This window comes from Rhinolophus sinicus, chromosome 4 (assembly GCF_057876585.1).
Source record: "Rhinolophus sinicus isolate RSI-liver-muscle chromosome 4, RSI-T2T, whole genome shotgun sequence".
Classification (NCBI taxonomy): Eukaryota; Metazoa; Chordata; class Mammalia; order Chiroptera; family Rhinolophidae; genus Rhinolophus; species Rhinolophus sinicus.
The window spans coordinates 114,918,072-114,944,593 of NC_142504.1; the positions used below are offsets into that span (position 1 = coordinate 114,918,072).

Below are 26,522 nucleotides of genomic sequence, written 5' to 3' on the forward strand. Positions count from 1 at the left end.
CTGGGTCGCTGCCTGCGTACTCGTTTCTCTTGTTGCTTTTGGGGGCTGGGATGTCGTTTGAATCCTCCTTGACCCCGGGTCAGCTTTTTCTTCCCCGACCTTCCCAGGAGCCTGGTGACTTTGCACTGGCCAGCAGCTCCGAAACCTGCATCATGACCCTTGCTCACAGCAGCTCCGTTTCCCTGGGCGCCCTGCTGTCCGCCTTCCTTTCCTTCTGCTCATTCTGCTGAGCTCACTCAGAGAGCTTGGCTCTCGACCCCAGTGGCTTGTGCAGCCCCGGACTAGACTGGCAGAAGCTCATGGAAAATGCAGGTGTGACTCCTTGAAGCTGCAGGAGACCACAGAAGACTTCTGCTGCTGAAGTCGGGGGCCGAGTTCTTCCACGTACAAAATGCCCACTGTAGCATACGACCCCCTTTCACACCCAGTGCTTTCAAAGTGCATTTCCTTACATGACAAGCATAGGAAAAACATTTTGCAAAGAGTGCTTTTCTCATGTGCATACTTTCTTTCTGCAGCTGCTATAATCATTAGACTTCGGAGCTGTTTATGACAGTAAAACTATCAGGTCACATGTAAAAATCATATCTGCTCAATCTTTGGTCTGGTTTTTAAACCAGTCAAGATTTTACAGCTGGAGAACACGCAGAATAAAAATATGTCCTTTGATTCTACACTAGTGTGGGTACGTTTTTCTGCACCTCAGCCTGGTTTCTTTGCCAACTGCATAATTAAGAGTTTGCACCTGGTACTCGAATTGACTGAGCATCCCTGCTTCTGCTCCTCTGGATGCAGTTAAGATGCCCCAGCATAATCACCCTCTCACTTTGCAGACAAAAGGCTTCCTCTCAGACAAAGGAGTGTGATTAGCAAATGCCTTTATTTCAAGTGTCTGACAACTTAATTTCAATACAAACAACTAACATAGCCAGCCCCCAAAAAAGGGTTATTGGGTGTCACTTATGACACACAGAAGTAATATAATAGCAGTATTTTCATCCTTGAGGTGTCTCCCTGCCCTCACTGTTGATCCCCACAACCAGCAGTGAGGTGGGGCGAGGGCTCCTGGGGGCAGCCTGGTGTGAGAGGGGCAGCGCCTGGGAGGGTGGAAGGACACCCCTGCAGAGGAGTGGCTGTAATGTGGCGAGTTTGCGCATCTGTAGATGCTGTCTTGCGCCAGTCTTGAGCTGTTAATGAAGCCCACCCCCATCCACCGCCCTCAGCGGGCTCGCACCCTCCAGGGTCCCTCTGCGCCTGCTCCAACGGGCCTGGGCCCAGGCACCACCAACCAGAGACAGACAGTTCCTATGCCAGGAGCCCCAGGAATTATTCAAATTGTCCAGTCCACAGGGAGCTTTGGAAACCTAGCTGACCCCAGCTGCTGGCCACACCAGAGACGCCCCCTACAGCGCCAGCGTGCTGTTACGCCTTCTGCCTTGCCTTTGGGGTACAGCCCCCTGCATGGCCCTGCCTGGGAGTGTTCTCTCCTCTGAACTGCCTGTCATCTTCCGAGTGTCAGCATGTTGTGTCCTGGCATCAAAAGCATCTTTAAATCTTATCAATGGTGGCCTACCGTGAGGTTTGTTTCTGGGCAGAGGGGAGGAGGCTGCACTGCAGGCGTGGGGGCACCGAGGCAGGAAGTGCTGGGGCCCTGGCAGCGCATCCAAGCACAGTGTAGTCAGCACGGAAGAGAGGAGAGGCATGGGGGTGAGGGGGCAACGGAGACTTGTTCACGTTCTCTTTCCTGGTTCTCTACCATGAACTTACTCTTTTTTCCTTTGTAAACTGGACTTTGTGGCAAGATACTCTGAGGTTCTATGTCAATACCTTCTCGTCATTGCTTCACCCACCAATTTCAGCATCCATTGATGATTCTTGCCTAAATTTACTGTTACAGTTTTGCCAAATGGTGAAGACGAAAAGTTTTTGGAAAATGAAAACTAGTAACCTCAGAGATCTTGTGCAGGGTCGCAAACTACAACCTGAAGGCCACATTCAGCCCGCTGCCTGATTTAGAAAATCAAGGTTTTTGGAACACGACCAGGCCCACTTGCTTGTGTACTATCTATAGCTGACTGCATGCTGTGATGGCACAGCTGAGTGGACGCGAAGGACACTGTATGTCTCACGAAGCTGGAACTATTATCAGGCCCTTAAAAGTTTACCAAACCTGGCTTTCAAGAAAATATTGCATTTCTCAAATAGCTACCAAATGTGTTATAAGAAACTAGAAACATAAAAAGAATTCTAATAAAGTAAAAACCTGATCATCAAAACAAATAAAATTCAATGCAAGAGTTGAAACACAAAATTGAGGCAATATTCCAGAAAGCTGAACAAAAGACTAAAAGATGGAAGACAAAAGAGATAAGACATTTGAGATTATCAATTCAGAAGGAATGACAATTGATTAATAAAAGTTACAGAAAAGACAACAGAAAATACTGACATATTTTTTTAATCCAAAACTGAAGTACTCAAGTTTTTAGATTAAAATGACCTATAACAAATGAAAAAGACCTACTTCAATGCACATCATTTTCCAAATATCAAGAAAGAATAGTAATTCTAAAAGCTTCCAGAAAGAGAACAGAAAGAGACCAGATCAAATACCAAAGAACCACCAAACTGGCATTATACACATCAACAGCGGGATAAATATAAAAAAAAGTCTTCAAAGTTCTAAGAGAAAATATCTTCATCCTACGATTTGTACCCAATTAAATTATCCACCAGACATTTTCAGAAATTCATGGATCCAAAATGTATCTCCCACCTCACTTATCTTAGACTCTGCAAGAGAACGTGTGCCACTGAACAAAAAGGATATAAATTGAGAAAGAGAGAGACCAGATTCCAGAAGACAGACGATTCAAATGGGAAAGTCCCCAGGGTAACAACTGTCCAGCAGGGCTACAGAGAAGATGTTTATAGTAAAGCAAACAGAGGCAGAACTCCGGGAATGAAATAGTCTGGGAGGGACAAAAAGTAGAATTCATACATTATTTAGTATGTTTAAGCATTTAGGGGAAAAAATATTAACCAACACATGAAAGATTGAACAGAACTTTAAGGACAATTTCAGGTTCCTTGAAAACCATGCAAGTGAAAAGGAAAGACAATTACTCATCCAAGAAAAATAAAAAGTTGTAAAAGAAAGCAGCATCACAGTGCTCTATGTGACCCTGCAGGGAGCAGTATCACAGTTACAGCAAATCATGACAACTTATCTAAAACTGCAGGAATAACTTGGTGTGATGGAAGAGGGAAGGTGGCTGGTGTCACAGAGCTTATCTAACGTGAGTCAGCAGATGTCTAACACTGGTAAGTCCAGAAGCAGCCACATTTCTATTTAAAATATGGAAGCCAATATAAGAAACAGCTTTTAAAGGCTGAACATTATCTCAGACCTTGAAAGGGCAAGTGGAGGCAGAGTGTGTCTTCCAGCTCTAGGAAAAGACAAATGCCAGGACTATGAATGCCCCTCCTCTGCTTCACTCAGCCCTCCTCCGGCACTGCCCGAAACCCTGTCCTTCAGAGTCAACTCAGCTATGAAGGGGCTCCCACAGGCAGCAAGTCAGAATTATCCCACCTCCTTCATCCTCCCACAGCAGCTGGAATATTCCTTATAGCAGTTTCCACTGATTTCGAAATAACGACTGTGTATGGATTATGAGCCTGGCATCCTGTTACGTGCTGGAGACAGAACAGTAAACAAGACATCACACACCTGCTCACACGACGCTCAGTCCGGCGGGAAGACAGATGCTAAGCACACATTGAATTCAGTATGGACAAGTGTTGTGACACTGAGCCCTGCCCCAGGAGTTTCCCCGTGTATCGCCATCCCAGAAGTACGATGCTTCCCATTCCATCCAAATATCATTAAACTGGGGGTAAAGAGACTAGCACTCTTTCTCTGGCTCTACCTTGCTTCCAATATTTTCAGGCCATCTAGTCCCCCACAAGTTAACCCACTGAGTTCAAGGAGTCACCACACATTGTTTTGTGGTTGCTTACCAATTCAGTCCTGCAGGTGACAAGTGACTTCTGCCAAGCGCCTCCTGAATCTTGTCCTCTTCCATCGTGGCTCACTGCTCAAGCCACTGCCTCTCCATCTTCTGACTCTCACCCAGGTGGGCCAGGTGCTCTACGCCCCTTTGGTGACACAATGAAAATACTGCATTATGATCACCTGTGCTCTCCTTCCCAAGGGCTCTGCCCCAGGCCTAGGAAGTCGGGAGGGTGCCAGTAGCAGGAATCTTTTCAACAGTTCTTTGGCCAAGGACCTAACATCTGTCCCAAATCTTTGACTGCTGTCTTCAAGCTCTTTATTCTACACTCATACCACACACACACCTCAAAAGAGAAAACTGATCAGATCATTTGCTGGGAGACGAATGAGAAACAAAGAAGAGGGACATCTAAGTATGGGTGCCCCAAGAGGGAGCAATATGGCATTTCAAAAATCACTTCTGAGAATAACTATAAGTGGAAGATAAAATATAATCAAAAAAGAATCAGTATAATCAAAAACAAATTTAGAACCAAATCCCTAAAAAGCATATGCTCAGATACAGGATGTTACCTCTGTGTGAACCGCAAGCATCTGTCAATTCTCTGAAAACATTTCTGCAGAGGAAGCGATCACGCTCACTCATCTATCTGTCCTCACTTACAGGATTGCGTGTCTTAACTGCATTTCTATCACGCTTCGCTCTTTTAAGCAGCAACATTTCTCCTGATGATTTCAGATACATCTTTCCTTGTGCAATAGGCTATTTGTTTTCCTTTGTTTTATTAAATACTAGTAAATACCATGAAGTTGTATTTAAATATATTCTCATTTGGGGTTCTAACCAATAAAGAAAAAAAACGTGTCTACACCACACACATCCACACACACACACACACACACACACACACACACACATATTCACATATACAGTGATTGCATGCTTAAGTAGAATACCTTGTCAGGGCAGAAGAGAAGTAAATATCTTTTTCCTTTTTATTTTATATAACTTTTCATCGGAATGTGTTATTTCCATGTATTTAAAATTTAACTTAATCCTCTAAACATTAACTTTAAAATGACCCAGGAATCATCATTTCTATTGTGAAATAAGAAGGCATCAAATGGACGACTGCTTTATTGTAACTTCCAACACCAAGAACAGACCTGGTTAGTCCAAAATAAACCAATAGCCAGCAACGCAATGTGCCCGCTCTGCCGACACTTAGTACTGCGTCCCAAACCAGTGGTTGATCTTCGCCACACTGAGGTAGAGCACCAGGCTCACAATGAAGTGCTCTTCCGTCTCCGTGATCCACACCAGCTCCATGTGCAGTCTTCCGGCCGAGTCCGCGTAGTCAACATGGTACGTCTGTCCCCAGAAATGAGGACCATCCGAAGGCCTGGGAGAAGGCCTCATGCAAACCGGGGAACTGAAACACCAAAAGGGGTGCCCGTATTCGTCCAAAAGAGTCATGTCCACTATAGAACAACTCTACAAAGCAAGCACAAACATGCGTAAGTGTAAGGATAAAACGCCCACTTAGACCTGGCTTCCAGGTCTAGTTAATAAATCGAGAAATGTGCAAGTGAAGCCTGTCATGAGGATAAGAGTTAAGTGACAGGACGGAAAAAAGAATAAAACAGCAAGAGGAAAGAGCATATGCAAAGAGCGTGAGGGAACGTGGCACATTTGCTAGAAATGACTCAGCGCGCTGGGCAGGGAGGGGGAGTCGTGAGGGCCGGTCAGGTCAGCTCTGTCCATCACGGCGCCTCTGCCACTCGCTTGCAGTGGCCGGTACCAATAAAGGCATGTTGGGTAAAGGAATGACCACAATACCACGGGTGGGAGCAGGGAGAATAGTGGCGTGGCTACCGGTTATTGTCATAGCAGTGAAGAGATGTCAATTTTCAGTGCTAGTAACTCACAGGAAAGAAGAGATGGAAGAGCCACTTGCAAGACAAACTGAGCAGAAGCTGGTATCTGGAGGTGAGAGGAAGGGAGTCGGGGCTCTATCTCCTCCTCGCTCCCATTACAGAAGAGGAGGATGTGGGGAGAAGGGGTCAGGTTCAGACACGCTGAATCTAAGATGCAGGTGGACAGACACCACTGTGGGGACTGGACTCGGGGAAGAGACAGATGGGAGACACTGATACTCACTAATATTATTAAGGAGCTATATTTTAAATTTTATTTTTGGTTATGGTAAAATACATATGACATAAAATTTACCATCTTAACCATTTCCAAGTGTCCAGTTCAGTGGCGTTAAGTACTTTCACATGGTTGTGCTACCATCACCGCCGTCCATCTCAGAATTCTTTTCATCTTGCAAAACTGCAACTCTTGACCCAGGAAATGACAATCCCCCACCCCCTCCTCCAGCCCCTGGCAACCACCCTTTTACTTCCTGTCTCTGTGAAACTGAGGACTCCAGGTACCTCCTAAGTGGATCCTACAGCATTTGTCATTCTGTGCCTGGCTTATGTCACTTAACATAATGTCCTCAGGGTCCATCCATGCTGTAGCAGGTGTCAGAACATCCTTCCTTTTTAAGGCTGAATAATATTCCACTGTGTGGAGAGGCTACACTGTGTAGCCATCCGCTGATGGACACCCAGGTTGCTCCCACCTTTCGGCTGTTGTGGAATAACCGCTATGCACACGCGTGCACAATGTGAGCTGGATCTTCTAACACGTCCTATGTACCAGACATGAATCCAAGCAGGTTACTTACACTATTTTATTTAGTTCTCAAGAAACTAGGCGGTAACAACAAGGCTAAAATCTACTAACACTTAGTTTTCCAGATATGGCTTATTATCTGCCGTGACTTGTGCCCAATATTAGTGTTTTATTAATGACAACACTTTCTCTTACAGACCAGCATAAACTGAGCATAGACATCAGCATAATTAAAGATATTGAGAAATACTATAGATATCGGTATGAATGTACATTCAGAGGTCTATACACTATTAACTGTGGATGAAAGTACTGACCATTTGGACCTGCATACGACCAGGTCAAAAGGTCTTGACTCAAAAAATGTGCATCTTAGAGAAATTTAAGGAACACAAACATTCCAAGAGTTGAAAAACATGAGACGTTTACTAAGTGATAGACGTGACCTGGTTCCAGCTCCGGAGGAGACCAGAGTGAAGACCAGCCCCGTGAACCTTCCCTAACCCCTGACATCAGAGAGCGCAGATGGGAGCAGAAAGCTCCTCCGCCCCCGTCAGGTGGGGATGACCCAGGGGCCTGGACCTCACTGCTGATGCCGCGCCAGGTCCTGGAGCAGAGCAGGGCGGCCCCACGACAGTCCTCTCCATCCTCTCCTATACAACAGGGACCACAGCTCACACAATAGGGACCACAGCTCACAGATGGAGGAGAAGGGCCCCTCCACACTGCAGCTTCGGGGGCTGAGAACAGGGAATGGAAGCCGATCCTGAGAGTGGGGAGATGTCTCTGTCACTGCTCAGGCGGCCGGAGCCCTTCCGGAAGCAGCAGCTCTCAGAAGAGCCGTTTGAGGGAGGCTGTCGTGTGGCCATTACAACTCCCAGATAACACAGCAGGTGATGAGAAGCCAAGCCTTGCTCTACCCCCTCACCCTTCACCTAACACTGGTATAATGGTCTCTTGGTTTTCTTATTAAAATCTCACCAAAACCCACCAGGACAGAGATGGTGTTCAGAATCAGGATCAACATTTCAGAGGAAGGTAGAGAAGAAGGAACCAGGAAGGACTCGCCAAGGGGCACACACTCCTAGACCAGGATGGATACACTCATTAGCCGCATGCCCTGCAGCCAATGACTTAGTGTCTCCGCTTTCAGCCCCCTCAGCTGCCCGATAGAGGTGTGAGCCGACCGTCTCCAAAAGTCCTCCAGTTCTAAAGTCTGGCATCATCCACTTCCTTCCTAGCCTAGAAAACGGCAAGGCACACGAACCCCTTTAATAACCTCCCACAGACACTGACACCCAAATCCAAGTCCGTTACCATGGTGCTTAGGCCCTGCATGAGCCGCCCCAGCCTGCCCAGCTCCCCTCTTGCCACCCCTCCCTCTCTCCGCACAGCAGGGAGCCGTGTCACAGCCAGGAGTGGCAGCCTGGGAGCTGGCACCAGAAGCACAATGCATCGGGTGGGTGGATGACCTCTCCTGGGCTTATCCACCTGCCTCCAGCCTCAGCAGGCACCCAATCCCGTGGCACAGGCCAGAGGCCATCTCCTCCTTTCTTCCGGACCGCGCTCCTTCCTCCTCATCCTGAGCTGTCTCCTTTTCCATGTTGTTGCTTTTTCATAGCAAATCATTTCTGTCCTTGGGGGACAGGGGAGGAAGGCAGGGGGTGTGCTTTACAACTGCCCACAAACCTTCCGCCACACTCTCTCCTCCTTTTCCTCGAGAGAGCTGCTTCCAATATGCTTTCCTACATCAGTCTCCCTGGGCGAGACCTTCTAGAATGCACAGCCCCAAGCAGGAAGCAGAACTCTTGTCCCTGAAGTAGTAAGTCGGTTTTTCTCACCTGCACCCCACTCACCAGTGAACTCTGCCAGATTCAAAACTCTTGAATTTTGACGTTCTTCAGCGTCTGGGAAGAACGCAGTGCTGGCACCCACGGGAACACCATATTCCTTTAAAGGTGTGGATTTTACAGGCACCATCACCTGTTATCACCCATTCCGTGGCAGTACTCATCGGCAAATTGGCCAAAGCAGCTTTCTTCTGGGGGGAGGGGCACCACCACAGCAACAAGCTGACCCTGTGACACACCCATTGGCGGTTCTACTGAACTCCACTCATGTAGCAGAAAGCGAACCGGAGTTGGATGTACTGAAACACCCAGCTCAAATTAAAGCTGAGGCCAAGCTCCACATAGGAGCCTAACAAAAGAATCTCCACCAATCAGCACTTGTGATAGGAGCTGAGAGCAGACAGACCAGAAGAGCATTTTATTTTGAATTAAACTGGAGACTGAAGGGAGCTTGGCTGTTCCGAACAACAGTGAAATAGAGCGGTAACCAGTCACAGGGCGACTGCATGGGTCCACTACTAACACATCAGCCTGTAAGCATCTCTACGTGTATCTGATATCATAACCTGGCTTAAGGAACAGGTAAAAAGGATTTACTTATCATGTGATTTTTTTGTGTTGAATAATCTCCCATATAAAATTATGAGCTGTTGAAGTTAAGACTCCAGGCGCTGAAGCCATAGCTACATCCTATCTGAATGACCTCTGTGCCAGGGAGCATTGGCTGGGGCCCCCCACCGTCTGGGCTCCTCTGACGAAGCCTCTCCTGGGAACAGTAAGCCAGGGGTACCTCAGAGACGCCTTCCTGACCTCGTTTCACTTCAGACAACGTGATGTGGCAGGCAGCCATCCATCTGTCATCATCATACATGTCACCCTCGCCGTCTGTCCTTGTGACCAGAATCACAGGTTTGGATGACGCACTTTCTCACTGATCTGGGCTCTGATAAGCATTGTATGAGACAGTCACTAGGAGACTCCTTTTGGGAGGTGGTTCTACAATTTCCAGGAGAAGCAGGGTTCTTTGTTGGTTGGTTTTTAATAATTATATGTTCCTAGGAAACTTGTTCTATCATGTGCCCTTGCTTATAAAGAGTTTTTAACTCCTTGAAACTGATTCTTAGTACAGTTTAGTTTCCATGCACGTCGGGGCAGGGCGGGGAGGGGGAGGGTCAGGTAAACTCCTGACTGCAGGGCAAAGATTAGGGACACGGCACCCCGGCCTGACTTCGGTTCTCTGGGAACTCAAAAGACATTTCAGTCTTAATACTGAACCCAAAATTACCGGCAGCACAATGCAAACCGGCCAGGGCCCAGGGAGAGGGCACGCACTCTGCAGCAACTCTCACCTCCACCCAAAGCCCACCTGAGAGAAGGGTTTCTAGGGAACACTGTCCAGGGGACACGCAGTCCATTCCCGCGTTTCATGACTCGAAATCCTGGGTTTAGATCCAGCCGTTCTGGTAGAAACCTGCAAGCGTGAGTCACACTGGCTCAGCACCATACAGGACCACTCTGGAGTTCGTGAAGCCCTACCCTCAGCTACCGTCTCTGAGAGCTGCTGGAAGAAATCTGTCACTGCATTTTGCTGCTAAACTCTACTGAGCTTTGGCCCATTCTGTGGCTCAGTCTGCCCTACATATCCGCCCACCGGGGACTGTGTTTTTAATGATTGGAGCCAGAACGAAGCTTTGTTTCCCGGTATAATTACTACATTTCCCTTTGAGAACTAAGGAACAGCTCTCTTCCTGCTCTCAACTACCAGAAAAGACAGAACAATGATTTTTTTAATTATGCTGACCCTCACAGTCTATTTTTATTTCAGTGTTCCATGTCAGTGCAGATTTTTATAAGACCCATCTAAATCCATTTTTGAAAGGTCAGGTCTGTGGTCTTGAACATTCTTTTGTGTACAACAAACATAATCTTTACCAAAATTTAAATAGTTGCTTACACGCAAACAGAACAAAATATCTCATTATACCAACCAGCAAGTGGCCAGAGGGTGACACAGCTGACCTGAACAGCCGGGCTGGGACCGCACACGTCCACCTACACGTGGGTTGTCTCCAATAAATACTGTAGATGTACTTTCCTTTAGATGTTCTTCATAACATTTTCTTCTGTCTAGCTTACTTTATCGTAAGAACGCAGTATAAGACACGTGTAACATACAAGATACATGGTAACTGGCCGTCCTGTGATCCGTAAGGCTTCCAGCCACCAGCAGCCTATGAGGAATTAAGTTTGGGGGGAGTCTCAAGTTCCACGTGGATTTCCAGCTGCGTGGGATTCAGCGCTATTCAAGCGTCAAGTGTCCTTGGTGACAGGGAAGTCCTTCTAACGCTCAGTGGTCTCACTGGCTGTGGCCTCAGTCCTTATAACTGATGGTTCTGACAAGGGTGCAGACCCGTGTGGTAAAGAAAAGCCACGTCACTGGAGGGTCCTGCGTTCACAGGACACGGGTCCCCCTGAATATGAAGATCCTATTCATCCCACAAAATAAAGCTGGGGAGTAACCGAACCAGGGGCAGCCGTGAGCACAAAATCCCAGAAGAAAATGAAACCATGTCACAACATCCCCCGTCCTCTCCCTCTTCCTCCCCGCCCCCCACCAATTCCCAACCACTAAACCAACTCTTCCATCCACAGGCTAATTTTTGATAGGGGTATAAACTGGTTTAACTGTTCAAGGAAATAACTGTGTCCTGGAAGTCATAACTGCAATAAGTTTTAAATTGGTGGGTAAGTAATTAAGACATTTTGAGCAAATGCTTCTTTGCCTGGTCTAAGCCACAAAACAAACAGACGGAGGGGCCCCGAGGTGTGCAGTGCCGGTGCCGCCAACGCCGCCCAGCCCGCTGCTGCACGCCGCTGCCTCTGCCACTCTCCACAGAAAACAGAAGGTCCTCAGGAAGCATCTGATGGACGAATCACCTGACTGCCAATGGCTGCGACACACATACCCCTCCAGACGCCAGCACAGGAAATCCAGGACTTTAAAAGCTGCATCACACACGTATATCGACAGACATTTTTATTCTACAAAAACCAGGTTACTTTAAGAAAAGAAAACAACAAGTTACCTTTATACAGCCATCAAAAACATCAGTTCTCCAGGAGAGGCCAACTTTTCCAACAAGAGGAAGGTGTTCTGTGTTATTTTTAAAATGGATCACAATGAGCTTCGCATATCCATTTTCAATATGTCCTGAAAAGATTTAACAGGTTTCAATTACTATAACCAACGCAGGACAAGCTGAGCCTCTTCAGGTTTGCCGCTCCATAAAGGATGGCTCATCTGCAAGGCCGAGTCACTGACGGAGGGGGACACTGCCAGAGCTAACCGGCGTCTAGCTTGAGGGCAGGGCCACGCGCCTGCACCCCAGAGACAGAGAAATGAGGGGGAGCTCTGGAAAAGTGATCCCAAAGGTGAGTCGGGGAGAGGACGGCAGGAACCTGGACTCCCACCCACCCTGTCACTGGTAGAGCAGCTAAGGAGGCAAAGGTTCTGCTGATGTGTTGAGCTAACAGCAGTGACAAGTGGAAAGCCAGAACTGGGGAACCTAAGAAAGCAGACCCCAGGAAATGGGCCAGGAAGGACACTGAATGTGAAGGAGCAAGGAGAGAGATGTCGGAAAAAGGAGGGGTCTGGGAGGTCAGCACGGGCGCACATACAGGAAACATCGCTGCCCACGCTTATAAATGAGTCCGACTCCTCGCACGTGCTCACCAACAGCTTGAGGGCAGAGGCCCTGCCCCCTGCCATTCTGACCAGCGTGCAGCTCAGAGCAACCTCGCCACGCAGGGCCCAGCACAGCCCAGGCACACCCGCCTGTCAGGCCTCTTGTGATGGGGCGACTTCCGTCCAGCTACACATCACACAACCATGCGCACACATCCCGGAAAGCGACCAGCAGCACCTTCGCTTGTATCAAAGACCTCCTCAGAGAGACACCTGAACAAAGGTAAGATGTAAGTCATGGGGCAACGCAGACGGAAGAAGGACAGAGAAGAGCAAATGTGTTTTGACCCTAGGTTGGTTATTTCACGGGACAAAGTAAAACCAAAGCTAAGCTGCTGTGGCAGCCAAAGCTCTATTCTAGAAATTCTATATGGAGTTCTCACTTAAGTGTAGCCAGAAGATTCAAACCAGGGCTCCACCAGCCGGAGCCAGCGGCCTGTTCTGTAACACAAGGCACTGTAAGTGACAGCCCCCATCAGAGAGCAAGCGCTTGGGGCCCTGCAGGAGGGCGCTCTCAGCCTCTGCGACACACAGCCATTGCCCAGGCTCGCTTTTATTCCAAGGACAGAGGCTGCCGAGCAATTAGCAGGAACTGTGAAGCTTCGCTCCTCCCCGTCGGTGCAGGAGTGAATGCCAAACGACACTGACCCTCCCCGGCAACAGCGCTCTGGTTCCGCGGGAAGAGGGAGGGCTCCGAGGGGGCGCAGTAATGACAATCTGAGTGGACCAGATGCGGCTCCGTATTACTGCACAGCCATGTGCAAAAGCAAGAGGCCTCCGACTGGCCACGGCCCAGGCCGGCATGCGTGCTGGCAGCTGGACGGTGCCAGCCAGAAAACCGACATTTCATTGTCCATGTGGCTTGTCCTGAGGACACTGCAAAAATCGGGCCCCAAAGTACAACAGCCAATAACATCTCAACAGCAACTGTCTGAGCTAATGAGCACGAATCTCGGCAGGAAGCAGGGGCTGCTGTTATTCTGTCATTACCAGATATGCCCCTTAGAACAACTACTGTGACATCTGCAGTGTCTTAAAAGGTCAGAGCCCTTTCCACTACCCCAAGGTAACTACTATTTCTACAAGATTTTTAAAAAGGTAAAGCTCTTTCCACATTTAAACAACCGGCACACAGAAAGTATGTGTGAACATGTAATTAAACAGGTCACAGTTTTCAGTACTTACTGTACACTAGGCATGGTGGGAAGCACTTTGTATAGCAGCTGCAAAGACTGAGAAGAACACCTTAGATAACACTATTCATTAGGCATGCGAGTTTTTGGACCCACGGGGGAGAAAACTGGGCACACAGAGGTGGACAGCACCTTGTCTAATGTGGTACTGCTGATAAGTGGCAAAGACACGATTCAAACCTTTCTCTGAGTTGAGTCCATGTTGTAACAGATGAAAACACACAAGAAAAGGGAAAACAATCACCTATTAGTTAAAATGCTGAGAGTGCATAATGTGGGTTTAAATTCTCATGAAATTCTGCTTTCATATTATGGCCAATAGAGAAAAATCTATAAATGAGCAGGCAAAATATGCTGGGCAATCATTTACAGCTCCCCAAAATGTTTGGTAATTTCTGCACTTGTGAGTCCCACACTCACTATTGCCCGTTCCCAACCTGAATTATAACTAAGTCAAGAGGGACCTGGATTCCTTGGCTGTGAGCAAACGTACCCTTAGTGAAGTCCCGTGTTCCTTAAACCATTCAGAAAAAATCCTAACATTAACTTACCAATACATAAGACCACCCCCAAAATGCAGAAATGCCATTCGAGGCTCACCGCCTTTAGCTTCCAGTGACAGGCACTTAAAGCATGGCCTGGAGAGTTGCAAAGACCTCATTGTGAACCCTGCCCAGCCACTCAGTAGCCGTGCAACCACGGTCAGCTCCACGCTGAGGAAAATAAGGACACACATAGAAAGTACTTTATAAGCCTTTGTGAAGAGGAATGGAGCTAATAATAAATATTAACATTACAGGGTATTTTATTACATATACCAGGCTAAGTATGCTAAACACCTTATAAGCATTATCTCAACAAAATATTCTATCTAAAGAGCCAGTATACGTCTAACCAGAAAGCAGAGATATACCATGTTCATGGACTGCAAGGTTCAATACTATACCCATATTGATCTATAGATTTAATGTAATCTCAATCATAATCCCAGCAGGCATTTAAATAAGTAATTTATAAATAATCAGAATAAATAAATAAATAATTAAACTTGACGAAATGATTCTAAAATTCATACAGAAATAATAATAAGGACCTAAAACAGCCACACAATCTTCAAAAGAAGGAAAAAGTTGACTTCAAAGCTTACTGTAGAGCTACAGTGATCAAGACAGTATGGCACTTGCTATAAAGACCCATCAATAGAGCAACAGAATAGAATAAAGGCATTCAGAAAGAAACCAATACTGTTACAAGCAACTGACTTTTGACAAAGATACCAAAATAATGCAATGAGAAAACAAAGTCTTCTCACAAATGGTGCAAAAAAAAAAACAAAACAAAACAAAAAAAAACTTACTATCCACATGGGAAACTAAAATGAACCTCAACTCTTACCTCATACTTTACACAAAAATTAATTAGGGATGGATCATAGACCTAAAATGTAAACACTAAAACTATAATACAGCTGGAATAAAGAATATTTCTGTAACCTGGGGTACAACAAGCTTTTAATATAGAAAAAAGAAAACAATGACCACAAAATTTTACAAGTGATAAATTAGATTTCATCAAAATGACAGACTTCTGCTCATTAAAAGATATCATTAAGAAAATGAATAAGTAAGCCACAGATTGGCTAAAAATATTTCCCAATCTATCTGACAAAGGAATGGCACCCACAATATATAAAGAACATCTGCAATTCAGAAATAAAGAGATAAACAACTCATATTTTTACAAAGGCAAAAGAATTAAGAGATACTTCAAAAAGAAGGTATGCAAATGACTAGTAAGCACATGAAAAAGTGCTTAACATAACTGATCTTCAGAAAATGAAAATCAAAACCACCATGAGGTACCACTACCACCACACAGGAGATCAACTGAAACAAAAGATGAATCACATCAAATGTTGGTCAGGATATGGGACAACCAGAACTCATACATTGATGATGGCAGTGTAAATGGTACAACCATTGTTAAAAAAAAAAAAAAAAAAAAAAAAAAAAAAAAAAATTTCAATTTCTTACACATAAAATTTCCTTATACATAAAAAAGAAATTTTAATACATAAACCTACAATAAGACCCAACAATTCCAGTTCTAGGTATTTAGCCAAGAAAAATGAAAACATATGTCCATAAGAAGAGACTTTCACAACAATTCTATAGCAGCTTTACTTATAACAGCCCAAAACAGAAAATAAACCATATTTCATGTCCATCAACAGGGAAGTGGGTGAGCAAATTGTGGCATATTCAGTCAATGGAATACTACTCATCACAATTAGGAATGACTAACAATGCTGCAACAAGGCAGCTGAAACACAAAGACGTTTTGCTAAAAGAAGAGTCTGGACGTAAAAGAGCACAGTGAAAGAATCCAGGAACAAGAGCACATACTGCATCATCCCATTTACATGAAGTTCTAGAACAAGCGAAACTAATCTAGGGTGAACGAAAATCAGAAAAACGTATGTGGAAGTTCTTATACTAGTCTTGCGATTTTTCCTAAGTTGGAAACTATATAGAAATAATACGTTACAGAAGAACTGGTACTCAGGCCGGGTGAGCTGCTAGCTGGGTCAACCTTCCTGCAATGGCCCTTCTGCTTACAGCACTGGCTGCTCCTTTCCTACCCGACCTGTAACGGGGCAAGCCCCAAATCTGTGTCCCCAGATCCGCACTCACCCTCCTACCTCCACTAATCTTGTCCTTTTCTAAACCCTACTGCACACGCTTTAACGTTTAATTATATTGAACTGTTTCTGCATGTTAGATCTGTTTCCTCAAGCAACCTACACTCTTTGGGAATAGAGGTCATGTCTTCTACAGTGTGTTAATGGATTCTAATAACATTTCTCATTTCTCAGCTACGATTAGAGTTCATTTTGCTGCCTCATAAAGAGAACACAGAAAAGTTGGGAAATAAAGCATGTGGGGAGGATTGAATGACTGACTGATTTTCCTAAGGCAAACAAAGAAGATGGGAGGGAGTTAAATTAGATCAGAACTGCCTGAAGCAGGAAACACAGAACACAGTTTAACTGAAGAGATAAACCCAATTTCACTGGGGAAATTGAATGTGATAGAACCCTAGATCGCCATCTGAGAGACCAACTCAGTAACACACGAATACATGGGACAGACATCAGTAGCGACACTGAGGTGTAAATCTTGGGTAAAAAGATAGGGAGACCCTATAAACTCAAAAATATTTGCCAGAGTATTAACATTTTACAGTTGCAGAGACCTGATACTGCAGAGGAATAATTAATAACCAGATGGTATAGACTCTGATGATCAAACAGAATCGGCACTGACTCTTCTGGATAGAAAAATCTTTAATATTTCCCCATTTCTGTTATGAGTATTTGTAATATTTATGTTATGAAGTGTCCAACATAAATCTCTTCAAGGCACATACAGCATGGCTTTTCTCTTTTTCTCAGCTAATTATCTTCAGATGCCTCTCTTGTTTTCCAAACCCCTGAGCTACAAGAAATTTACGTAGCTATATGTAGACATAGATCATGGAATATCAAAAGAGAGGTGGTCTCTGAGCGTAAGGATCAGAACTCTCTCTTCCCGTTTTGCTTGTTATACAAGTTGCAAACATCAAATGAACTGGAGCTGTATTGGTGAGAGACTGAAAAAAAGGAACTTCCAATTCTTTAGGAAATTTCCGTCCCCAGTTCAGGCTTGGTGGATGCGATGACACCAATAAAATCTCCTATAATCTCGCAAGCCACAGGGTGTCTACTTCTTTCATAGTAACTGGACCCTAGAAGTCTACATTTGCTGGTGGTATTGTTTCTGATACTGGTGACAACTACCTTGATTTTACAGAAAATAAAGTATGTACTTAGACTCTTTAAAAATTCACTGTTCATTAATTCAATCGTGTTTGAAAATTGCTTTTTCTATTAATTTATTTAAATGTTCAGATTGGCATTTTCACAAGACCCAGCTCTATTTTCCATGCCTTTGAGCATAAATTATTTTTTCTAGACTAGGCCTTCCGAAGATGTTTAAGGGCGCAGTACATGGTTATTTATTTGTGCACTCCAACACCTGTCCTGCGTCTCTTGCTGAGCATTTTCCAGGGTTCCTCCGAGAAACACACCCACGTAGGTCAGCCCCGTGCTTCAGGGGGTAGAAGCGAGGCTCAGAAACACAGAATCCCCTTCGCCTGGCCACAGGACCAAGTCAGGGATGATTCACAACCCGACCAGAGCCAAGGAGATGTGGTGAGACTAGGGCACGGGAGAGGGCGGGGGAGTCTTGGAAAGGACAGCCCCAGTGGACACGCATTTGTAATTGTCCCCAAAGAACTGCTGAGTATTCAAGAAGTTAGAAAAACAACATCAAGGTGAGCAGTGCTCTGTTAGCAAAATCTAAACAAAATAAAAATATCATGTCCTTCCTTTTGAATGATTACAAGAATTCAAATCACCAAAAAGAACAAATTGAAATCTGAGGTCCAATCTCAAACAGAAGCCAGAGCCCAGAAATGCAAGTAAAGATGAGAAAGGCTCACCTGAAGGACATCAGAACCATGAAGCCCCTCCTTGCGTGTCCCATGTCACAGCAGAGCGAGCCCCAGGGGCACAGCCTGCGAGCCGCAGAGGCGCCTGGCGGCTGACTGCTCTGCTGTCACCAGTGTGAAACTCTCACTCATGTTCTCACAAGGAGCCCTGCGGCTGCGCTTCACACTGGGCCCCACAAATCATGCAGCCTGTCTTGCCTACACGTGAAGTACCACCTACTCCTGATGTGTTCTGACCCAGGACATAGCTAGCTGGGAACTCCTGGCCAGTGCACAGAGGTTTGTAATGCTGAGTTTTCATGGGTCACCAGATGCACGAAGCAGGAAAAATGAACTAACACCACTGATGAAGATGCCATAAGGAATTCTCTGTTCTAATTTCTCTAGGTAATCACCACCCAGACAGGACTGTACTGTTTCTAATGGCTCCCTGTTATGATAAATGCTTAGAGAGAAGATGCTGACCTAGAAACACAGAAAGTAATTAGTATCAAGGAACAGAGGGAACAAAAACAGTCATCTGTTTTTAGGGCCGCAACATTAAAAATGAGATAATACGCTGTATGTGAAAAATATCGGGAAAAAACGATGACACTCTAAAGGACTTTCTTAGAGAAGGTGACCTGGCTTATCAGTTTGTGCTGCTAATCACTTGAACAGCCCTGTTCTGGGCAGGAAGGAAGAAGCTTCTGAGGCCCACGACCTCCTTTTGTCCCCTCAACATTTCTTATGTCTTACAGAGTAAGCACTGAATATTTATCATTTAATCAGTATTTTAATGGAAAACATATTGCAAAACTCTACAGGACATAGAAGAAATCTACCAAACATAATGGAAACAATCTGAAAGAATTAGTCACCACGCAACACGAAAGTGAAGTATCAGTGATTGGAGGAAGGTACAGGGTCTACGTAAGGAACATTTCTCCCAAAGGCCGTGGAGGAAACGTAAATAAATGGAGACAGTCCAAACCCCTAGACAAAAACATACCAATTCCTTCCAAATGAGTATACACACTTCATAGAAATCTGATCAAAACCCACATGCAGTATTTTTAAAATCTGGCCAAGTAATTACTAAATACATCTAAAAGAATGGATGGATGACAAACACTGAGAAATCTTTGGTAAAAGTTCATTAGTAAGAAATTTCATATTTGGGGAGGGACGTGTATTTTCATAACAAAACACACAGGTAAACCTGAAACGTCTTGTCTGGCAGGGACACAAGCAGAAGGGGAGCTTAATGCAGCCATGACTTGTCAAAGTGGCAGAATACACACAAATACAAGGAGAGAAAACTCCCCAGTTCTTGGGGGAGGAATCCAACAAACGTCCAAGGAGCAAGTCAAAGGAACCTTCAGGGAGAGAAGAAAAGCCACAGATCCTCTTAAGTGACTAGCAGGTGGGCTCAGAGGCAGACAGTCCTGTCCCCTGACCAGTGGCTGGCTGAGGGGGAGTACTGTGGGGACTCTCTTAGGACAATCTGTTAGGAAATAAGGACTGAGGCTTCTCCTGACACGCCACAGCAGACCTGCGCGGACCTGGAAGGGCAGTGTGGGTGTCACCACGCCGGGAACCGAGCCCCCAGATCGGTGCTGCAGTCCGAAGCCAAGAGCCTCAGCTGTGGCCCTGCGTGGACCAGGCCAGCACTGCCGGGAGCTAGACACCCGTGAGTGTCTCCCATCAGGCAGCTCGGGTGCGACCCGCCCCTGTGACTTGGGAATCTCACCCCACGCACCAACAGTTAACCTGGGTCTCCTGGTTTGATTTTAGTAATATGTATTTTATTTTTTTAAAAACCCAAAGACCTTGTAGCAAAGAACACGAGACAGAGTTAAGAAAATAGAACAAAGGGGTATTTTATTCCAAGAAAATACTCTGACCGTGAGGCAGAGAGCATCAGCTGGCCAGCACTCACTCCGAATGCTCCTCTAGGAGAGTTCTGTCTGAATGTAAACGTGGCTCAAACCCTTCGATTATTTGTGGTCCCTGCATAGTTGAGTCTACAGATCTTTTCGTTAATCTTAAGTAACTTATTCTATACAATGCGTTCTATCCCAACACTCTAACAATACATACATATCCTCTAAATGATGAAGATGTACTCAGATATATAGATACATCGTGGTACAATTAACTAAAGTAGTTTCTAATTGCTTTGCTGTGAGTCCAGTATTTATCAGAATAATGTGACAGAAGAATGTGAAACCGCAAAAGATGCATACAGGTATTTCGCTCCATGCATCTGGGAATCTATTACTTCAGTGATGCCGTACTGTTTCCTGGTTACTGTCATTTATAGAGTCTTCCACATTTCATAAGACCAGTCCCCTCTTACTATTCCTTTTCCAAATTTAATCAAGACCCGAAGGGGATCACACAGGTGTTTGCTTTATGATAATTTGTTTCATGCATTTCTCTATGTCATTTCACAATCCAAAGAAGTTTAATTAAAAAAGAGAAAAGCAAGGGAACAATTAACATGATATACAGAACAGTGGTGACACAATGTACAGAAATGGCAGAAAGAAAGGTACCTGAGAGCAGGAAGGGACAAACAGGTGACTTCCAAGTTATCAGTAATGATCTATATTTTAAACTCTGTGGTGGCTACATGGGGTTTTGTATGTTTTTCTGTAGTCTATACACACATCACACATAGAAAAGATTATTCCATCTCAGAATGAAATTTTTAAAACAAAAATTGATCAGCCATTCCATATGCATATGTGTATTTTTCTAAATGGAGTTTAGGCTCACCTTCGTTAAGTTTCTTGATAAATTTCCATTGGGAGTTTTTAATAGAACTACAAGGAATCTGTGGACTAAACTGGTACATCCTCAGAATTCTTATTTAAAGATGGAATGATGGGAATTGCCCATCGGGCTGTTAAAATTCGGGCCGTTTATAAATTATGTCATATTGAGAGCTGTGTCCTTTCTGCGCTACCTGACCCCTTCTACCTCGCCTGGACCACTCCCCCTTGATCCGTGCACACTTCGGGCACCCTCAGCTCTCCTTGGGCTGCTCTTCCTCAGAAGCCTCCAGGAATCCCATGTGCCTGTGACATAGCTCAGCCGGCTTCCCTGTACCCACCCGTGGAGGGCAGGCACCACGTCCCTGTCTGTTAGTGAACAAACCACATAAACAAGCCGGCCTCGTCCCCTTTACTTCCTGCCACTCCCTACAGATGGCCTCCTTAGAGTCAGGCCAAGGTCTCCTTCTCACTGATGACAGCAGATAGAGCCACTCGATTCTAAGGACAAGACGATAAAACAGTTTATCCTTGATAGAGAGCAAGTGTTCTTTAAAAACAGGGGCAGAGTGCTGTCGTGCCCAACTGCAATGACATAGCTGGAATTTACTAAATATACAGCATGGTACCACAAGAGAGTTTCTCAAAAACCGTAGAGGACATTCGTGGTTGTACTTGGTTAGAATGTGAGAATGACTCTGATGGCAACAGCGCCCTCTGCTGGTTCCCAATTGAAGAACCACATGCAGAGGAAACACATCTGAGTCTTGTAGTCTTCTTATGGTGAAAATTTGTTTTCTTGCTGTGAAAACAACTGATGAGAGGTGAATTATCCCCATCTCAGTTTCCCATCATCCTTCATTTTACTTAGCCTCTTGCACATTGTAACAACCATCTAATCTCCACGGGGGGTTATCAGCATTAGCAGAAAATTGGCTTAAAGCTGCTTCAGACGCCAGCTGACAAGGCCCTGTGTGACTACACTTCCGATGCCAACACGTTAAAGAGAGAACCACTTACAGTGAAAAGTACAAATACACAAGAGACAGTGCGGCCGAGTGGCTGGCTCTCAGCTCTGGGGCAGCCGCCATGTGTGAGCGGCACGGAATTGGAGAGCTGAGCGCCGCTGTCAGCTTCAGCCACTTCATCAGTAACAGCCTGGGAGAGACAGCAGGACCCAACTCCCAGGCCTGCAACTACGAAGGGTAAGTTCAATATTAATATAAGTATCAGCCGCTCGGCAAGAACCTGTGCGTGCCCACAGTGTTCCCCCACTTGCATCTTCCTCACTATTAAGGGCACAGCTTGGGAAATCATATAAATACTAAAAGTGATTCAGTGAAAAGTAGAAAACCTGATTGCAACTGGATCAGAAACAGATAAAAGAAAATTAAAACTATAGATGTTCTAATCTGTGAGTGTAAATGAAAAAACACTAAATACCAAAGAACTGAAACCAGTAGCTTAAAAGTCAGCACACACATGACATGAGGAGCTTGTCTGAGGGATGCTAGGATGTTCACTAGTGCAAGATATTTTAATAAAATTCACTACATTAATAGTGTAACAGAAAAAAAATTATGCAGATCAATAGTTGCTCAAAATGTTTGATAACATTTAACAACTATTTGTGAATTCTTTTTTAAAAAAATCCAACTTATCTAGGAATAGAAAATGTCCTTAACTTGTAAGAACACAGAACAAAAACCTAGAACAAACATACTTCAGAATAAAACACTTTATTAACCTAACACCCCCATTAATTGGAAATACAAAACGATTCAACCTCATCAAGGGGAATTTGCTCGTGTCTTTCAAGATTACATATGCATTCATCTCTGGACCTAGCAGATGACCAATGATGGCACAATCCTATGTCTAAGACAATAACCCCCCCACAGACAAGCTGGCAAAGTATGAAGTGAGTTCTGAACAGAGCTAGTCATTGTGCCACTATCTGTAACAGCAAAGGTTGGAAAGCACTGAGAGAAACCATTAACAAACTACTACATAGCTGTTGTGTCTGTTTTACTTTACTTGTTTTATTTTCAGAATACCTGTTAGAAAGAGAAAGGTATCTATCTCATTATAAAGAATAATCTTCAGAATATATTATTAACTGGGGAAAAGCAAGGAACTTAAAAGTGAGTATAGTGAGCCTCATGACAAAGCTGGGAGGAACATGAATACGCTGATGTATAGCATTTTATATTCAAAAAGAAACATTTAAAGAATAAGCCAAACACTCATAATAGAAAGGGTCACCTCTGGAGGGAGGGAAAGAATAGGGGTCAAGGGACAAGAAGAGAAGTAAACCTCTCTGAACTACCTTGTTTTATACTTTCAACTTTGGAACTATGTAAATGTGGTAATTTAATGTAAAAAAAAAAAAAACCCAAAGCAATCCTGAAAAATAAAAAATTCAACAGAAACAAACAAATTGTATATCAAAGTGGTAGCATAACCACACAGAGAAAGATTATTTTAGGTAACTTAATTTTCTATCTCTAGGATGAGATAGCATAAGCACAGAAAGAACCACAAGGAAATTCTTAACTAAGAGAGTATGCAATAAATTAATTACTAATAATAATATTGGTTTTGTCATTTTGAAATTATTAGATATTGTGATGTTGTTTAGAACAAACACTTTTAATCTAAGGGAAAAAAGTACAAATATATAGTCAAAGAAGTAAATTAAAAACCCTAAGATCTTTAAACAAATGCATGATTTATTTCTTCACATTATAAAATCTACAAACTTCTTAGCTCTGTCTACTGAAAACTCTAAAAGGAATGAAAACCTAAGTAACGTGTGTCTTGAGGATGCAGATTGTGGTCTCTAAACACCATAGTGCAGTAAGAACTGAAAGGAACCAGAGCTCCGAGGGAAAATGGCCAATCCAAGGTCTAGACAGGAAACAGACAAGATGAGCCCCAGCTACTTTGTCACGCTAAAATGCAGGCAAGCCACCAAAGACGACTAGAGTCATGTCAAGTCACAGGAACAGATGACCAACCCACGACAGGACAATTTGAACATCACAACAGCAATGTAAAGAATAATGACTGCAAATATACTAAAATACATCAACATATATTTTAATCCATGATTTCATAATAACATCCCCACTGCTAGAGCATTAACTCACTATTCTATAAATAAAGAGAACGAATCAGGCATATACCTGACCTTTCCTGTACTAATTATACTTCATGGTAACTAAATAGTTAAAAGAAAATGCTCCTTTATAAAAGAAGCCTAGCTATTAGATGTAGAAGGAATGACAGAACTAGGGAATCACCATTTTCCAATCGCTAATAACAACGGACACAGGTACCCATCAACTGGTAAATCATCTGGTCAGCATTCATGGGAAAATTCATAATAAAAGGAGCAGGCTGAAAAATCCCTGAACTTAAACTTGAATCTATGCAAGTTTTTACACCAAACCTCAAGTCTATAGGATACAGAGAAATGATGTCAAGAGAAAGAATCAGACAAAGCAGAGAAGGGCGTTCTTTCCCTGGGCTGAAGCCCTTCCAGTCCCTGCCTCAGCTCTGGTGACCATACCCACTGCTGTGGAACGTAGAGGGCTGAGCTGTGGAGCCTTATCCTAGACAGACAGGTGCTGCACTGGCCCTGTGGCCAAAGTCACCAGAGTCCCTGGAGAGAGAAGGGAAGACATTGGGGGAGAGGGCACGGTGGGGCGCAACAATAAGGAAAGCATCAGCAGAGGTGAGTGGAGAGTATCCAGAAGGCAGAGAGACTGTGGGCGATGAAGGCGACAGCCAGAGCTGAGGAGCTTAGAGCTGGCTGAGGGATTTCACAAGTCCCAGAGTGCACAGGGGTCTGGGAGGATACAGTACCAATGGATGGTGAGTGACCAGTTAGGAGGACAGTTCTTAACTCCCATGTAAAAACTGGTCCCTGTCCCCTCCAGCCTTTTAATTTCGTGCTAAAACAAAAACTCAGTGAAGTGTCACCTTTCTTGGTAAAGAGATCGCGAAAGGTACTGCACAGGCAGAAAACCCCGCCGCTGTGCATGTCGACATGCAGTTGGTAGCCGTGCAGGCCATGCTCTGGGGTGTCATCCAAACGGGGGCTATGAGGAGGCAGCTCGTAGGGGCTGAAAGGCAAAACAGAACATACACACACTTGTCAACACCAGAGATAGAGGGCTTGAACTGACAACACGCTTTCAAAAGTTAACATCCATTCACAGCACCAGCCCCTACCAACCCTCTGCACTAGCCCCAGTAATCTGCAATACCATCAACTCCCTGCTCCGTGTTCCTTCTAGCAACTTCTATAAAAACAGGCAAAGACAGGAGTCCAGTAAGTATCCACCAGACCCCCGCGGTGCACGTGTCTGAGACCTGCCCGGGACAGCAGGTCTGCAAAGGCCACCCTGCTCCGCGGTGGACACGGATGCCCGGCAGGAAAACGCACCACCAGACCTGCTACTGCAACTCCGCAGCCCTGCCGGTTAGGGGTCTGGACGGAGCGGTCAAAGCCCGACGAACAGAGTCTTGTTCAGCCAGGAAAACCTGACTGTTACCTTACTAATACGGTAACAAAGCCACAGGCCTTCAGGAGCTTTCCGGGGACTGTTTATAAAGTGAGTATGACAGCTGTAGGAAGGTGGACCACCTATCCCCACCTGAAGACCTTCGAACTCCTTAGAAGACACATGCTGGACAGACCAAGCAAAACCTCCTGCGCAGGCCAGCCTGAGCCCGCCTGCGCCCCCAGGCCACGGGTCTGCGTGCAGCCTGAGGGAACCACCTCAGTGCCTTCGCAAGGGCCTTCTGCAGTAACGAGGGACCCCGCCCTGGGAATCACATCCTCCGGGCCCCAGAACAGGTAAAGCAGGTGTGTGCTCACGAGTAACCAGCCATGTCAGCAAACGCTAAGGACGTGCACCTGCTGGCTGGTGTCTGCTGACTATGAACAGTGTCTCTGCAGCCACTGTCAGGGCGGGAAGATGGTTTCGGTTCTAACTGCTGGCACTGACTTCACAAACTCAAACCCGCGGCGCACGGATACATACAGAGCAGCCGAGCCTAACGTGCTCCTCTCCGCAAGGTGATGGAGGTGCAGATTCGCAGTAACAAAGGCCAGCTCCTCCTCCCTCTGAAAGTCAATTAGAAAGAATACATTTTTCAAAGGACATAGTTGAGTCTTTCACAAGGTCATCGTGGACACGGCAGCGCGTTCACAGTACACACGACTCGGCCCTTACAACGAAGGCTGCGGTCACCACGGCGCCGACGCACTGTCGGTTCCTAAGGAGATGCGTCCATCACGTGACAGCAGCCCACGTCCACCCGCGAGCGCAGAGCGTGCAGTGCTGAAGGGACTGGCTCCCTAGTATTGGGCAAGACCAAAAGCCCGAGGGTGGGACACACGGTGACTCTGAAACTACATCTTGGCAGTTCCAAGCTGTTGCAGACTCTTCTCAGAGATGAAGACAATTCTGCTAAGAGCTTCACAGACACAAGATTAAGTCCACAAATACTTAGCGTCCGTGGCACAGCGTTCCTCTCTCAGAAGTACCTGTATGAGCTGGCAAACGCCGTGGGGATGATCAGATTCCAAGTCTTCTTCACTTGTCCGTCAGGGGACAGACAGGAAAATGTGACCGTAGGGGACCTGACAGCCATCTCTCCCCAAAGGCACAGCTGATGCGGCCTGGGGGAGGTAACCCAGCGCGCGCCAT

At 45.2% G+C, this 26,522-nt stretch overlaps 1 protein-coding gene across 13 annotated transcripts in view; it reads right to left on the reverse strand.

Moving 5' to 3' along the window:
• Positions 1-4,988: 4,988 nt before the first annotated feature.
• FBXO15 (F-box protein 15) overlaps positions 4,989-26,522 on the reverse strand; it is a 91,722-nt gene continuing 70,188 nt past the window's right edge. For 8 of the 13 annotated variants that reach the window (XM_088798042.1, XM_088798044.1, XM_088798043.1 and 5 more), the window contains 4 exons: positions 25,854-25,936; positions 24,787-24,929; positions 11,638-11,762; positions 4,989-5,510 (listed from right to left, as the gene is read on the reverse strand). In XM_088798042.1, coding sequence (XP_088654168.1) covers positions 5,241-5,510; positions 11,638-11,762; positions 24,787-24,929; positions 25,854-25,936 — 621 coding nt within the window. In that variant the 3' untranslated portion in view covers positions 4,989-5,240. Of the gene's footprint in view, positions 5,511-9,917; positions 10,023-10,055; positions 11,060-11,637; positions 11,763-14,089; positions 14,203-24,786; positions 24,930-25,853; positions 25,937-26,522 lie in introns of those variants that run through there. The other 5 variants (XM_088798047.1, XM_088798049.1, XM_088798048.1 and 2 more) reach the window with 5 other exon arrangements.